Here is a 17,112-nt window from a genome sequence, read left to right as displayed (position 1 = left end):
CACTCCAGGAGCTGCTTTGATTGCACCTCTCGGCATCCATGATCTGCTGCTTATGGTTTCACTTTTGCACTTCCTGTCGAGGTCAGTTTGCCTCACAATGCCTATATACTTGTATTCAGGCAGTCCTGTAAGATAGAGTGAGAACCGTTGAAAAGTTGATAAGACTCACAGCGTAGCCTCAGTTCTTGGCTTGTGCTTTGCCCTCTTGGCTCTGCTCAGAGCACCTGTTCTTCTAGTCATAGTCGCTCATTTGGTGTCTGAGTGGGGAATGCTCTGCTGGCTACTTTACTTATTTCTGATGGATAAAACTACCTGTGGATTTCTCACCTAATTATTCCTCACCTAATGAATTCTCCCAATGTGCCAGCATTCAATGGAAATTTTCTTCCCAGCTCTGCACATCGACGAGGACGTCACTATTGCCCGAATCCCATGCGTCTGTCTGACGTCATCGTGGCAATAAGAGGACCTCGCCAGCGTGCTGACGTCTGGTCCCTTTTTTCTGTGCCTTCGAAGCATAACGGTTTTTCTCCTGGCTCTTGGAGAAGCTACTGTTTCTTGAAGGTGTTACTTTGTTAAAATGTCTCCACCTCATAAATCAGGGTTCAAGCCTTGTAGAGAGTGCGGGGTCGAATGTCTGTAACGGACCCACATAATGACTGCTTGTGGTGTTTGAGCAAGAGTATAGAAGGCAGCTCCTGGAGGAAGGCGAGATCGCTGAGCTCCCGGGAGACTTTCAGGGTTTGGACTCCGCGAGTGGTCTTGATACTTCCCCTGAGTGGGATTTAGCCTCTCCTGGGGAATTTACCGAGGAGGCTGCCTCATTCCATACAGTGATAAGGAAGGAGGCAGACTTTCTGGACCTTCTGCTACTGGCAGCTGAGGTAAAGACTAACATTCTGACGGAAGTCTTGCATCCTGCTGCGGGACACTCCTTCCGTTCAATGAGGCTCTTACAGAACCAATCCTGGAAGTATGGAGGAATCCTGTATCTTTGACTGCTGTAAGCAGATCGGTGGCGAGAAGATAGAGTGGCTCCTGGGGACCCAGGATTCCTCTCTCGGCGTCCGACTCCGGAGAGTCTGGTGGTTCAGGCCTCGTGCTCCTCACGTTTGGCTGCTAGTTCCTTCCCTGGGGCATCGGACAGGGAATTGAAAAGGATGGAGCAATCTGCCAAGAAGTTTTTTTCTGCATGCAGTATGGCCCTTAAGTCTGCAAATGCCACTTGTGTTTTGGGCAGGTATATTCATGCCCTGATGGACGCGGCCAAGGCTGTGCTACCTGATTTGCCTCAGGATATGCGGGGGTCTCCTGTCTGATGCGCAAGCGGCAGCGACTCAGGTTATTCAGTCGGGGCTGGATACGTCGGACTCTGTGGCAAGGGCAATGGGCACATCTGTGGTCACCAGGAGACATGCATGGTTGAGGTCTTCTGGATTTTCAACCGATGTACAGACGACCCTGTTGGACTTGACGTTTGATGGGGACAAGTTGTTTGTTTCCAAAGCAGTCTCTGCTTTGGAGCGCTTTAAGGAGAGCAGGGCTACTGTCAAGTCCCTAGGCCTGCAGGCTTCTATGACCACCTTTCGGGGGAGACAGGAAAAGCAGCCTTAGGCCTTCACCCATTGCATCCCATGCTTCTTCTGTAGGGGGAAGGTTGTTTCATTTTCTCCGCATGTGGGAGTTGACTCCCGGGCCCTCAATATTGTGGGGAAAGGTTATGCCCTTCATTTTCAGGAGTTTCCCCCCTCCTATCCCTCCCTGTCCTTCCTTTTGCACAGAAGACCATTTCCTGTTGCAGCAGGAAGTTCTAGTCCTTTTATCGAAAGGTGCAGTGGAGTTTGTGCCAGAGCAGGAAAGGGGTCAGGGTTGTGTTATTCAAGATATTTCCTGATTCCCCAAGAAGGATGGTCGTTTGAGGCAAGTCCTGGACCTGAGGGTTTTGAATTGGTTCCTCAAACAGGAGAAATTCAAAATGCTGACTCTAGCACAGGTGCTTCTAGCGTTGAACAAAGAGGATTGGATGGTGTCTGTCGACTTGCAGGATGCTTACTTTCATATCCCTATTCTGAAGTCTCACAGGAAGTATCTCTGGTTTGTGGTAGGGTCGCAACACTACCAGTTTGCAGTCCTTCCTTTTGGTCTTACTTCGGCACCTCGAGTAATCACGAAGGTGATGGCAGTGGTTGCAGCAGATCTCAGAAGGAATGGAATATTGGTATTCCCTTACCTGGACGATTGGCTGATCAAACCCAAGTCTCTGGAGCTCGTGCTGCATCACCTGCAAATGACAACCCAGTTGTTGTTCGATCTGGGGTTTTCGGTAAACGTGCCCAAATCTCACCTGGAGTCCTCTCAACGCCTCCTGTTCCTAGGGGCGGTACTAGACACAACGTTGAATCTGGCCTATGAGGACATTCAGGCGTTGGTTCCAATGTTTCAAAGTGGAGCGGTTGTTCCAGTCCTCAAGGTCCTTTGTCTGCTCGGTCTTTTAGCTTCTTGCATTATGTTGGTCACTCATGCAGGCTAACACATGAGGGTTCTTCAGTGGTGCCTCCGCAGGCAGTGGTTTCAGCACAGAGGGGATCTCGAGGAGTCGATAAAGCTCTCCAGAAACACTGCAGTGGATCTACGATGGTGGGCTGCGGATGGCCACCTTTCCCAAGGAAGGCCGTTTTCGCTACCCCCACCAGTGGCAATGGTTATAATGGATACCTCCACTCTAGGGTGGGGAGCTCATCTGGAGGACCTGGAGGTCAAGGGTCAATGGTCTCCATTGGAACAGATGTTTCATATCAATCTGTTAGAATTGTGGGCAATACGTTTGGCTCCCAAGGCCTTCCTCCTGTCCCTTCGCGGTCTGTTGGTTCAGGTCCTGACGGGCAACACTACTGCGATGTGGTACATCAACAAGCAGGGAGGAGTAGGGTCGTACGTTCTTTGCAGAGAGGCTCTGCGGCTCTGGTCCTGGGCACAGGACCATCAGGTTTGCGTAGTAGCAAACCATCTGACCGGAGTTCTGAACATACGTGCGGACAGACTGACACTTCTCGGTCGATCACGAGTGGCGTCTCCATCCAGACCTGGTCCTTCACATCTTCTGGATGTGGAGATTCCCTCAGGTAGACCACTTTGCCACTCGGGAGAACGTGCACTGCCAGTCGCTCTGCAGCCTCCAGTATCTGGTACAAGGAGCGTTGGGGGACGCGTTTCAGATGTCCTGGTGCAAACAGTTGCTTTACGCGTTTCCACCCATACCCTTGATTCCTCGGGTTCTGAGGAAGATTTGACAAGACCGGGCCCAGGTCATCTTAATAGCTCTGAATTGGCCAAGAAGGGTGTGGTACTCAGACCTTCTCCAACTCTCACTGTGCCATCCGCTCAGTCTCCTTACAGGGCAGATCTCCTCTCGCAGTTTCAGGGGCAAGTTCTACACCCCCACCTCCAGAGCCTGCACCTTCATGGCTGGAGATTGAACGGGCAATCTGAGTTCCGTTTCTCTCACACCAGAAGTGGTGGACGTTATTTTATCGGCCAGGCGAAACTCTACCAAATCTATCTATGCTGGCAGATGGGCAAAATGTGTTGCTTGGTGTGGAGAGAAGAAAATTGATCCTTTACGTGCCCATTTGTCAGACATTTTTATTATTTGCGTTGTCCTTGGCGCAGAGGGGTTGTGCAATTGCGACTGTTAAGGGCTATCTGTCTGCACTGTTGGCCTTTCTGTGCCTTCCTGATCAATCCTCTTTATTTAAGTCCCCTATAGTTATGGGGTTCTTAAAGGGTCATTGGGAGAATTAATTAGGTGAGGAATCATTAGGTGAGGAATCCACAGGTAGCTAGTGTATCCACCAGAAAAGGCGTTACTGAAGGTGTGTCACTTGTTCTTTTGGTATAGATGCTCAGATTTACACATCAAGCACCATCTTGCACTCAATTCACCTCCCGTGTTCAATATCTAAACCTTTGCTGACCCTTCACCTTCCATGCAATCAATTTCTTTGTGAGGGATAATATTAGCAAAAATAAATCCAACATTGTGTTGTGGGGAGTTAAAGCTTATCCTTGGTAGCTTGGCACAAGCAGCAAGTCCATCTTCAGGAAAAAGTGCTCATGATACATTCACAACAATGCCAAATCAATATTGAAGTCAAGAAATAAAAGTTTCAATTCGTTTAGTTAAAAAGCCATAACATTTAATGACTTAAATTGACTAAAATGACGGAATTTTAATATAGTAACGAAGAGTTATGAAAATATTAACAAAAAAAACATTTCTCTAGGAAACAGTGGGCACCTAGAAGGTCAGTGTTGTGGAATAGGATGCGGTTGGCCAGTCTTAGGCACCATCAGAGGTCATTTGGTGAAGGTTGAGGTTGGGCAAGTTCTAGATTTTGACTCTGCAACAGTTTACCTTCTGATTTAGTCTTTTTTTTTTTTTCTTTGAGGTGTGAACTGGCCAGAGGGAATTAGAGAATCAAGTGGCTGAACATGGCACATGGTTCAGATACACTGGTGCCATAGTCTTGCTGAAGCTCTGAGCAGCTGTACCAAAAGCTCTATGTAGGGACAAACCTTGAATTTGCATCTGCTGAGGCAGCGTCATTGTTGAGCACACTCAAATGCTTTTACCTCGTCTCATGCTTTATCTTTTGACTGTTGATCTCTTGTATCGTGTGTCCTAAAGCTTCAAGCCAGATGAGCCTGAAAAGTTGTGTCTGAGAACTCAGCAGCACATTTTCCCTTTCCCCAAGGGAGGAAATATTGCTTGGTTTTAGAACTTTTCTGGTGCTTCAAATGTCCAAAAGTCTTTCAGTCCCTTCTTGGATTACAGGCCACAGTTTTGAAGTAGAAAACTGCCTTTACCCTGACTCTAGTCTGATAGTAGCCCTTCAAAGTCAAAGATTCACGCAGTAGTAGCACTATAAGTTGGTAGAGTAGGGAGCAATGCTTTATAAGGTTGACTCATGGCAAATGGCAGAAATCTCTGGTAATTTCATATTCACATCAATTGAAGCAAAATACAAGTCACAAAGATAAATGCTGTACGTAATATAGGTACCCGAGGAGAACATAGGGTGACATGCTGCAGATAGCGTAACAGTGTGAAATAATATAGGATCTTTTAAACAATTCTTACTAACAGAATGCAGACTTTCAGAGACTGGACAACCTGGCACACATACAGGGTCCTCAGCAAGAGGATTCAAACAGATGCTTTTTTTCTTTTTGAACTGAATCATAACATGATTGTGTCCTGATGTCCAATGGGAAGAGGTTCAACGCCCTGGTCAATCTTAGAGAAAGATTTATTTAGTTTCCTTGTCCTTGTGAATCAAGGTATTTCAAGAAGAATAGAGTTAGCGCCCACCGTTGTCCCTGGCCACCTGTGATGGTCAGTTATTGCATAGGAAGTAAGGGGGTTTGAGTCTAAAACTCCTCATGGACAAGCAGATTGGAATGTCATGATACCATCCTAGCAGCAGATAAGTGCTACACCTATCTAAATTCCTGTGGCATTTCTGCCTGCCTTATTTCGTTTAGACTGCATGTGCTCACTTGAAATGCACCCCCTCTTTCACTTCCTTCCTTTAAAAAAAAAAAAAAAAAAAGATTTTATTACAGTTTTTGAATATAACAATAACATTATCGCAAAGGTGCTTAGATTAACTGTTCCCCCCCTCCCTCCCCTCATGCTTCAGATTATATCAAAGTTATTCACAGTTGGCAGGTCTCAATAGTTAGTTGTTACAGTCCTCGCTCGCAGAGCCTTAGGATTCCTGTGTTGCATTTGAGTCTGTATCTGAGTCCGTAGTGGTTCTGTTTGCTTCTTCGGAGAATGCATTTGGTGATTTTAGTTTTTCCAGGATTAATTCCCATTGGGATGCGTTGTCTCTTGTTCGGAGTTTGCGTAATGCCTCGCGAAGCAGTGTCGTTCCTTCTGCTTCTGCCCATTTCACTAAGGAGTTTTGCCATCTGGGTATTTGTGGGCCCGTTGGTGATTTCCAGTTTGTGGTTATTTCCCATCTTGCTAGGATTAGAGCAAGGTCTATACATTTGTTGGAGATTTTAAGGGCTGTCTGGTGTGGAAAGTCCCCCAGTAGCGCCACTGCCGGGGAATTAATTAAAGTTCTATCAGTGCAGGCTGATGTTTTAGCAAAAGTCTCTTCCCAGAATGTGTTAAGTTGGGGGCAGCTCCAGAGCATATGTATGAGCTTGGCAGCGGGCTCCGTGCATCTGGGACAGCTTGTGGAGTTTGTCCTGCAGATTTTGGAGATCATGTGTGGGGTCATGTAGGCTCTATGAAAGATGTATAGATTTATTAATTTGAACCTGGCATTTCTGGATACTGGATAGATATGAGAGATGATCCGATCCCATTGCTTTTCATCCCAAGCGACACCCAAGTCCGATTGCCATTTGGTTTTAAGTTTTTCTAGGGGTAGACATGTGCTGGCTTGTAGCGCTTTGTAGATTCCAGATACTACACCTTTTAGATCCCCAATGGAGCAAATGGTATTGCAGCTGTTATGAGTGGGGGGTTCAATGTTTCCTGTTCTCCAGGTTTTTGAGCAATTTTAATGATGGCGTTGTGGGTAATGAATAAACCGGGGGGGAGGTTATATTGTGTTTGTAGCTCAGTGTAGGTGAGGAGTTTCCCTCCGCCGTATAGGTCTCCTAGTTTAGTAATATTATGCGAAATCAGTTTGAGGCCTGAAATATTTTGCTTCCCTGAGATATGGATCATGCAGGACAATGGGGCCTCCGGGGTGTAAGGAGTATTAATGCGGGAGCGTTTCAGATGTTGGGACCAACAGTGTATAGCAGACTCCCATTCTATCGGGAGCAGTTGTTTGGTTTTTCGGGGGTTCAGTAGAATGCCCAGTATCCTTTCTATGGGGCAGTTTAAGGGAAGGCGTAGTTAAGCGTCAGTTGGAGGGCTGCATATTAATTTTGCGACCCATTGAAGTTGTCCTGCCCAGTAGTATATCTCCATATCCGGGGCGGCTAGGCCACCCTCAGCTGTAGGTCTCTGGAGAGTTCTTAGTGCCATTCTATGTCTACTCGGACCCCAAATGAAGTTTGTAGACATGGACTCTATCTCTTTGAATATTGCTTTCGGGATTATGAGTGGGATAGTTGAGAAATAGTACAGCAGTCTGGGCAGCACTATTATTTTAAGAACAGCCACTCTGCCTGTGACTGTTAGTGATAGTGTTTCCCAGAAGCGCATACTGGCTCTGATCCCTCTGAGTGCTCCTTGTATGTTTCCTTCTAGTAGGTCATTTACTGAGTGGTAAATCTTTACTCCTAAGTATTTGAATGTGTTAGGTGACCAGGGGAGGCCTCTTGTGTCATTTGGTTCCGGTTTCTTTGTGCAGTGGGAAGATGGTGGACTTTCTCCAATTAATCCGAAGTACGGAAGCAGTTCCGTAACTGTCCATCATTCTCATGGCCCCAAGTAAGTCTGATTCTAAGTTTTGTAGGAAGAGCAACATATCAGCGTATAGTGCAATGTAGTGGGCCCAGTTATTTATTGGGATGCCCCTATAGTAAAGGCCTGTTCTTGCCATATAGGGGCTCTTTTGCGGTTGCAAAAAGAAGGGGCGGTAATGAACATCCTTGTCTTGTGCCCCTGCCAACCTGAAACGAAGGGGATATGTAGTTGCCTGTTTTTACTCTTTCAGTAGGGTTAGTATATAGTAGTTTGGTCCACCTTACAAATCCTTTGCCTAGCCCCAACTTTAGCATAGCTTGTTCCAGATAGTCCCATCTTAAGCTATCAAATGCCTTCTCTATATCGACCGAGATGATCGCCACTTGTGGTAAGTTTGGGGGCAAGGAGTGGAGTATTGATATGAGGCGTCTAATGTTTTGGGATGTGCTACGATTGGATATGAAACCCGATTGGTCTTGATGAATCAATGAGGGCATATGGGGGGGGTAATCTGTCAGCTAAGATCCGGCTTAATATTTTGTAATCTATGTTGAGCATTGATGGGGTGCGATAAGAGCGAACGTCTGTGGCGGGTCTATCTGGTTTCAGCAGGGGGATCATAATAGCAGTGTTGGTGGATTGGGGAGGGAGTTACTATTCCACGCCTCTGCATATAATGCGCAGAGGTGGAGGGCTAGCAGGTCTTGATACTGGTGGTAGAATTCTAGTGGAAGCCCGTCCGCTCCAGGGACTTTACCCCTGGCCATACTTTGGATAGCGGTTTTTATTTCCGCAATCGGTATAGGCGTTGCTAGAGTCGAAATGTCTTCAGTTGACAGGTTGGGGGTGGTGAGGGTCTCTAATTCACATAACTGGGTAGGGGTCAGTGTTATGTGGTGGGGGGGCATATAGGAGTGCATAGTACTCTTGGAAGACAGTTAGGCGGTCATTCTGACCCTGGCGGTCAAAGACCGCCAGGGCGGAGGACCGCGGGAGCACCGCCGACAGGCCGGCGGTGCTCCAATGGGGATTCCGACCGCGGCGGTAAAGCCGCGGTCGGACCGGCACCACTGGCGGGCTCCCGCCAGTGTACCGCCGCCCCATTGAATCCTCCACGGCGGCGCAGCTTGCTGCGCCGCCGAGGGGATTCCGACCCCCCCTACCGCCATCCAGATCCCGGCGGTCCGACCGCCGGGATCCGGATGGCGGTAGGGGGGGTCGCGGGGCCCCTGCAGTGCCCATGCCACTGGCATGGGCATTGCAGGGGCCCCCGTAAGAGGGCCCCTAAATGTATTTCACTGTCTGCTGCGCAGACAGTGAAATACGCGACGGGTGCAACTGCACCCGTCGCACAGCTTCCACTCCGCCGGCTCGATTCCGAGCCGGCTTCATCGTGGAAGCCTCTTTCCCGCTGGGCTGGCGGGCGGCCTGAAGGCGACCGCCCGCCAGCCCAGCGGGAAAGTCAGAATTACCGCCGCGGTCTTTCGACCGCGGAACGGTAAGCTGACGGCGGGACTTTGGCGGGCGGCCTCCGCCGCCCGCCAAGGTCAGAATGAGGGCCTTAATGTCTTTTTGGGTGTAAACGTGTGTGCCCTGTGAGTTTTTGACTTCAACTATTACAGTTTTTTTTTTTTTTTGGGGGGTTGCGCGAGACAGGCTAGTAAAGTGCTAGCTTTGTCCCCTTCTGAGTGTAGTCTGGTTACGTGTTGTTTTATAATCGAAGCGGGCGAGTGTATTAGCAGCTACGTGGATTTTCGTCCTAATAGCAACTATTGCGGGGTGTAAGTTAGGTTGTGTGGGGCACTTTCTTTCCAGGTCTCTAAGAGAGTCTTCCAGTTGAAGAAGTTCTGCTTCGATTGACTTTCGGGCACCTATATTTTCAGCAATACATTTTCCCTGGATTACTATTTTAAAAGTTTCCCATTCAATGGATCTAGTAGATGCTGTACCCTCGTTGTGTTCGAAAAATTCTCCAATAGCTGTATGTAATGTATGTTTAAACGCTTCTTCTTCGAGCATTTCCGCTCTGAGGCGCCAAGTTGGGATTGTCGGTCTCTCCCTGCCCCAGGATAGTGAAGCTATCAAGGGGTTATGGTCCGAAACCTTTCGGCTAAGATATTCCGCAGACACCACGTCGCTCTGTATTTCAGGGGATACCAGGATGGAATCGAGTCTAACATGTAGATCATGTACACGTGAGTAGTACGAGTAGTCCCTAGAGTGTGGGTTAAGTTTTCTCCAACTGTCTATTAATTGCCAGTATTGTTGCCATTCTATGAATTGCTTTGCCGTTTTCAGCGACTCCGATTGTGATACTCTGGGTGCGATCTGTCCAGGGTGTTATTAGTAATGCAGTTAAAGTCCCCTCCGATTATATTTGTGCCAGCCAGAAGAGGACCTAATTCTAGCGATAATCTGTTGAGGAATTTGCCTTGTTCGTGGTTGGGGGCGTATACTCCTCCTATTGTCACTTGTCTGCCACCTAATCTTCCACTTGCTATCACGTATCTTCCCTCTTTATCGATAACCTTGTGGAATATCTGAAAAGGGACCCCAGGACGGATCCACATAAGAACTCCCCTAGCATAGGCTGAGTAGTTAGTGGCAATTATTTGACCTCTCCATCTTTTGCTAAGGGCTTTAACTTCCTGCTCTATCAGGTGAGTTTCTTGTAGTAGGGCTATGTGTATTCCCCTTCGTTTAAGGTAGTTGTGGACTTTGTATCGTTTGGACATATTGTTTAGGCCTCTTACATTCCAGGTTATTATTTTATAGTGAGTTGTCATTATCTTGGTTAATCTTGGTTGTGTTGACAGAGTTACTCACAGGCTCTGCGGCGAGTGAGGCTAAGTTAGTCGACCTATATTTAGTTTGAGACCTACCTTCTAAAGAGATTGTGTTTGCATGAGTTTCCCATTCCCAACTCTAACTCGAACTTTCCCCAACTCCCTCTCCCCAGGACCGGACAACAAAACTTTCCCTGTCCAAACCATACAATTTATCTTATTTCCTATTGGAGGTGGGAGGCGCGTCGGGGCCGAGAGCTTACACCCCGGGACGTTCCGGGGACCTGGCTGGAGTATATTTGCTGCCCGTGAGTGAATATTCGAGGTTTACTACATCTTAGTGGTTGCCTAGAGGTTTCACCTCTGCAGGGGTTGTATATAGGGGGTGATTGCTTGGTAAATTGGGTGATCACTGTCCGGTTCTTGCGGAGTTAGATGAGTTCTTCCGCTGTTCTGGGGGTCACTTTTGGTAGATTAGTGCAAGTGTCTTGGGATGAGACTGAAAGACTCCCACAGCTCGAGTCATGGTCAGAGGCATCACCTGAGGTTTGCGAGCGGTGTGGGGCTCCTCTGTTCAAGGCCGCTACTGCATCTACTGCTTTACGCATACCTTGTATTGATTGGTGTCTGGAGGATGCAGTTTCTAGTGCTCTTTTAGAGGATCTACCACGTTTCCTGCCAGGGGCGTGGGATGAGCTACTCGGTTTGCTTAGAGATGTGAAGTTTAGGGTTTCTAGCCAATCTCCTATCAGCTGTGGGGTTGAGAAAAAGTGCGTCTTGCCCTCGTGTTCAACTCTGAGTTTAGCCGGAAAGAGCATTGCATATTCGATGCCTTTCTCGCGTAGGGTTAGTTTATGGTTATTGTATGAAGCTCTCTGAGTTTGGGTTTCTTTGGTGAAGTCGGGGTATACCATGATACGCTGGTTGTTTAGTATGATTTCCCCTTTGGTACGAGTTTGCGAAAGGATATAGTCCCTGTCCTTAAAGTGCAGTAGTTTTGCTACTACTGGGTGGGGTCTGGATGCCGGTGGAGGGGGTCTGCTGGGGACTCAGTGTGCTCTTTCGATCGCAAAGAATGCTGAAAAGCCTTCTGGTGGGACTGTGTCTTTGTGCCAATTTTCTAGGAATGTCTCTGTGTTCACTGCTGAGAGTTCCATACCTTCCGGTATTCCGATTATTCTTAGGTTGCTCCTCCTGGAGCGATTTTCGACATCCTCAGCTCTGGATTCCAGGGTTTTGATCCTGGATATTAATTCGGACGTCTCTAAAGTCAATGTTTTTTGTGTGGACGTCACCGCGTTTAATGTTTTTTCCGTGGCCCCCACTCTTTCTGTGAGTTTTCGATGATCGTCTCTCAGCAGTGATAAGTCCACCGTTAGATTGTCTATTTTTTGTTTGAGTGCTTCGCGAGATTCCCTTATGGCTTGTAGGATTGTATCCAGGGTTGTTTCTTGTTGAGTTCTTGTACACTGGGAGGTCGAGTGGGGAGGCTGTCCGGACATCTTGTCGTTGGTTCTTCTTGGTCTTGACCATCACGTTTTTTGGGCTTTCCCATTTTGTTAGCTTTGTCATGTATTGGTGGAGGCGAGGACGTCTATTTGCGGCAGGTTAGGATATGGGCGTCCGATTATGGTCTTCGGAGGTCACACCTTCGATAGGTTTTTACTTTTCGCCAGCTAGATGATTAGGATTTTAAGCGAGGGGGTTAGCGTATTGTGCAGCACTCAACGCGGCGGGGCCACCCACTGGGGCGCTGGCGGGCAAAATAAGTTGCAGTCGGTGTGCAATTCTCTTAGTTCGACAGGGGTGCTTAGGCCAGTGCGCGGCTGGGTCGGTTTACGTTAATATTATTAGTTCTGATGTTGGGGCCCGGGCGATACCGTGGAGACTCTGGTGTGGTTTCTCGGGGGCCCTTTGGGGGGGAGGTTATGCTTCTGGGAGGTGATTGGATCATTGGTTACACACTGCAGTTGGTTGAGTACTCAGTTTGCTCCCCCGTTTCCATTGCTGTCTCTCCGATCTCCGGGTGGTTGGTCGCTCGGGTTCGCGGAATCTGGGTTGCAATCCCGTTCTGGGCTGCGGATGGACCCCGACTTCACCTGTTCGCTCAGGGTACAGTCGGTGGCGCAAGTTCCCAGCCGTGTCGGGATGGGGCCCCCAGTGGACTGGTTTACATTAATGTTATTAGTTCTGATGTTGGGGCCCGGTTGCTACTGTGGAGATTCTGGAGTGGTCCCTTGGGGCCCATTGGGGGGGGGGGGGTTAATGCTTCTGGGAGGTGATTGGAACATTGGTTACTCACTGCGCTTGAGTTGGTTGCGTGCTCAATTTGCTCCCCCGTTTCCATTGTCATCTCTCCGATCTCCGGGTGGTTGGACGCTCGGGTACATGGGATCTGGGTTGCAATCCCGTTCTAGGCCGCGGATGGATCTCGCCTGCTCGCCCAGGGTCCCAGTCAGTGCTGTAAGCTCCCAGCTGTGTTGGGATGGGGGCTCCCAGTGGGCGCCGTCGTCTCCGGGAGCCTGCCGTCTGTGTGCCCCCTAGCCCCGGTGCAAGTTCCGCCTTGGATTTTTGGGCCTCCGGGCTCAGCGCCGTTACGTTCACGCCGCTGCTCCTCGCCTCTCTCCTAATGTGGCCGTAGGGGTCGCCGCTTCCTCACTGCATCAGTTTGGGGTATCGGGTTGTCGAGATCGCGTCTTAGGGTCGGAGAACTTTGTTATTTCTACAATGTGGGGCCCGGTTCCCCACGTGGCCGCCATCTTGGTTTTCTGGAGCTCCGGGGCTTGATCGTATTTTTTTCTTTCTTACTTGTTTGAGAGTGCCGCCACTGCTCCGAGTTCTATTCTGGGGACCGCCAATGTTGGGATCGAGTTTGATGGGGTTTTCGGGGCTTGTTGATGGCTAGGTTTCGGTCCGGGTCCCGTTCTCTGCCCTGGAGAGCCGCTCTACACGTGCAGCTTCATCGGCTGCTGGCCACGCCCCCCCCTTTCACTTCCTTCCTTACCCTTGTTGCCACCTTAAATTTTATGATTAATACCTTTTACTTTTTTCTTGAGATTTCAGACTGGACATGTAAGTGCTGAATTACATTCTGACATTTTACTTTTTGCAAATAAGCATTACATTTTATTGAACCACGTAGTGTATCTTGAATTTGCGTTTCACCCATCTCTGGCATTCAGCGTTAATGCTTGTATGCTAAATATGCAGAGCTGAAGTGTCTCTTCACAAGTCTTCGGAGCTCATGCGGTATAACCATTATAACAGCGGTTGGCAGTTTTGTCAAGGTGATACTTATGCTAGTTTTTTTAAATATTGTAAAGCCTTTAAAATTAGCTCAATACTCTTTGTATAAGGATTTAATACTTTTAAAAAGGATTAAGTAGTTATTTTGTATTTTCTCTCCTTTATAGGTGGTATATGATGGACTTTTCGGTGGGAATTCCAATGCCAAGTTAAGAGCTTTGACTCTGCAGTTTGTTCATCATATTTGCATAATGTAAGTAACAATGTTTCTTTTTATTATCTAAGATGTACGAAGTATTGGTTCATTTGACACAATACTGACCATGGCAGTGAAGTGGCCCTCAGGACCAACAATTATGCAACGTTTCAGAGCATTGTTGTGTAATTGAGGGAAGGGTTCTCTGCAACATTCAATATGTATCGATTTAGCTTCTTTTAACCAGAAGCATGTAAACTGTAGAAGGTGGGAAATTCGTAGCTGCCATTTTTTAGGGTTCACCCTGAGGAAGATTGCTGTAAGTTGTACTTTGAATTTCAGTGCTTCCAGGTGTATGGCTCTCTTACTAGAGGGCATGGATGTTTCATCCAATATGAATTCTTCTGTGGTGGACAAAAGTGGGTGTGGAGTCACCATCTGCTATTACCACTGATGTTAGAAAGGCACTTTCTGTTATATACTCTTTTCAGCAAACTTCATGTATTACCTACGTGGAAGAGTTGCATATAGATTTTTTTCTTCGAAGGAACTCATCTAGCTGGTGACACCAATACAGGGCTAGCCACAGATCTTCCGAACATCACAGCTGGGAATTAGATTGTGGCTACTTGACACAGAAACTATGCCAGTGACCTAATTTGCTTGTTTCCTGTGCATCTGAAACACCTCGATCCGGAACGTGTTACGATTTTGGCTCTATGGTTTTATTTTCAGAAATATTTTTATTGTTTGTATGTTTTTTTTAATACAATACAATAGTTTCATAAGCATATACCCAAGATATAACTGAAGACAAAGAGGGAGAGCAAGGTACACTGAATAGCATCACAAGATGTAGTATCATCAATATGAGAACATACATTGGGACAACATCTTGCTTATGGAAACAGGTACATAAACAAATTGAGCAATCATCACTGATCATGTCGCTCCTGACACCTAGGAGGATGTAATTTGGGCCTTCCGGTAGTGTAGTGTCAAGTATCCTCCCCACCTCATCCAGAAGGTTTTGCCAGAAGGGGCGTATGACCGGGGAGGTCCAGAGCGAGTGAAAGGAGTCCCCCACTTGACCCCTGCGCCGTAAACCGTCTGGGAAGTTCGCCTGCCCCATGTTTTTAGAGGCGCGCGCTCTGTCATAGATCCAGTGTAGTATCTTTAGCTGAATGAGTTGTAATCTAGGTTTGATTGCCACTTCTCAAGGGAACATGAGAGCAGCTTCCCAATCTATGTCTTCTAACTCGCCTACTTCAGCTTTCCAGGTGCATCTGAGTTCTGTAGGGTTTCAGGCACATTATTGTTAATGGTTCTGTTTATGGACGAGACCGTCTTCTCAGTTATTTCCCCCATCAACAACCTACCTTCCAAGGGTGAGTGCTCAGAGGTCTGATGGGATAGATTCTGCTCTCCATTCATGTTGAAGTTAGAGATATCTAAAACGTTGTGTCAAGGAGCTGATATTCTTGCTGAAGTGAGGAAAAAGGTATGAGCGCCCCCTCCCTCAATAGGTCTCCCACCCTAGAGATTCCTATGTTGTCCCAATCATGAAAAATTTGAGGAGGGTGACCATCTTGAACATGACTTCTTTACCCATTATTGAAGATGGAGTGTCCTCCAGCTCTGCGTCCATGCAGTAATCCAATAATATTTTTGCCAATGTTGCAGATTATACTACTTTGAGGGTTCACTGTCTCATAAATGCCCAGATATCTGAAGCCATCACGTGACACTGTCAGTTATCCTGCCAATGTAACATGGTCGGTTTCTGACGTGGTCATAATAGAGGTCTGACTTGTTCAAATGTATGGTATACCCATAGTAGACACCATAGTTTTCAAATGTCTGGAACATTTCAGGGACTAAAGTATTCGGATGGGTTAGGTATAGGAGAATATTTTCTGCATACAGTGAAATTTTCGCATGTGCAAGGGAGGATCCTGGGGCCCTAAAGCCTTTGATACATTGGTTGTCGCAGATCTTACATGCCAGGGGTTCCAGGGTGAGTGCATATATGAGGGTGGAAGGAGGACAACCTTGACGAGTGCCCTGCTGAATAGAAAATTGGGTTGCCGTTATGCCGTTGACCCACACTGCTGTGTAGGGCTCTCGATAAAGCAGAGCTACCCATGCCAAAGAGTTTACCCCTAATCCTATTCTCTGGAGGGCATGCATCATGAAATGTCAATGAACTGTGTCAAAGGCCTTTTCTACGTTCAGTGACAGATATATGGGGATCAGGGTGGGTCCACTGTCACCATCCGGCAAGGAGCACTGGTATGTCAGTGGCGTTGGGATCTTCTGTCTGGTATTTCTCAGCTCAAGGGCGCTCCCTATAAAGGGCCTCCATAGAATCAGGCAAACTAATTTGTAATCTCTTAGTCGGTTACACATCGGGTGCCCCATCTCACCTCTAGTTCCCATCGCCTCAGCCAAGCCAATAGTTTCCCTGCTTTATCTCTCGTGTCATAAAGGCAGTGTTGTGTGGCTAAAAGGTGAGTTCTTACCTCATTAGTGGCCAGTCCTCTTTATTTGACCTGTAGAACCTCAATTTGTCTAAAGCTCAAGGGAGAAGGGGAGTCTGTATTTACTGCCTCTGGGTGTGTCAGTCTGCCCTCTTTGTCTTTCATTTCCTCAAGTGCTTTTTTTTTTTTTTTTTTTGTAGGCAATAATGTCTTACGCCCTACCGTGTATCACTGCTTTATAAGCCTTCCACAGTGTCACTGCCAAGTCCACAAAGTCTTTGTTTTCTAAAAAGTAAAGTTCTGTGTCTGTCCTAATTTCCTTCCCAAGCATTCAGTCTCCAACTTTTACCCCTGTCTCAGTAACGCTGGCCAATGGAAACCCAAAGTAGAGAATGATCAGACAGTCCTTGTGCCAAGTACTCTGCTCTATATTTCATCCCTACTTACCCAGCTAGTGTTAATATATAATCTAACCTGGAAAACTCTTTATTGACCCTGGAATGATAGGAGTAACCTCTTGTGATGGGGTGATGCTGCCACTGAGACGGTCATGCCCAGTATATCTACAAAACGTCTGAGGAGTGGGCATAAATATATCTGTGGTGTGCGGTGCATGTGATCTATCTAGTGCAGATGTCAACACACCATTAAAGTCACCCCCAATGATATTTAAAGAAGACTCTGGGTCTAATTATGAATTTGTCAGTCTGAAGTCTGCCAAACCCGCGGTGGCGGTTGGACCGCCGCACTCCTGGTGGTCCAAGTGCCAGATTACGAACCTGGCGGTCGGACCTCCAGGGGACTGCCGCCACCGCCAGGATCATGGATCCTGACGCGGTGGCAACTTTCGGAATTGTGGTCAGCCAACGCAACACTGAGTTCAGCGCTGATGTGCTGATCACGAGTCTTCTTTCTGACAGCCTTTTCATGGAGGGGTCTCTGCCATGAAAAGGTTAGGGGAAAGCT

The 17,112-nt window shown here is 47.5% G+C and overlaps 1 protein-coding gene across 2 annotated transcripts in view; it reads left to right on the top strand.

Annotated features, from left to right (window-relative positions):
• The window catches only part of ECPAS (Ecm29 proteasome adaptor and scaffold), a 790,558-nt gene that overhangs the window by 113,454 nt on the left and 659,992 nt on the right, over positions 1–17,112 (top strand). For both annotated transcript variants that reach the window (XM_069240017.1, XM_069240008.1), the window contains exon 10: positions 13,638–13,723. In XM_069240017.1, the coding sequence (XP_069096118.1) occupies positions 13,638–13,723 (86 nt within the window). The remainder of the gene's footprint in view (positions 1–13,637; positions 13,724–17,112) is intronic.

The sequence above is a fragment of the Pleurodeles waltl genome, chromosome 1_2, assembly GCF_031143425.1.
Source record: "Pleurodeles waltl isolate 20211129_DDA chromosome 1_2, aPleWal1.hap1.20221129, whole genome shotgun sequence".
Lineage (NCBI taxonomy): Eukaryota > Metazoa > Chordata > Amphibia > Caudata > Salamandridae > Pleurodeles > Pleurodeles waltl.
This window is presented reverse-complemented; position numbering and strand designations above follow the sequence as displayed.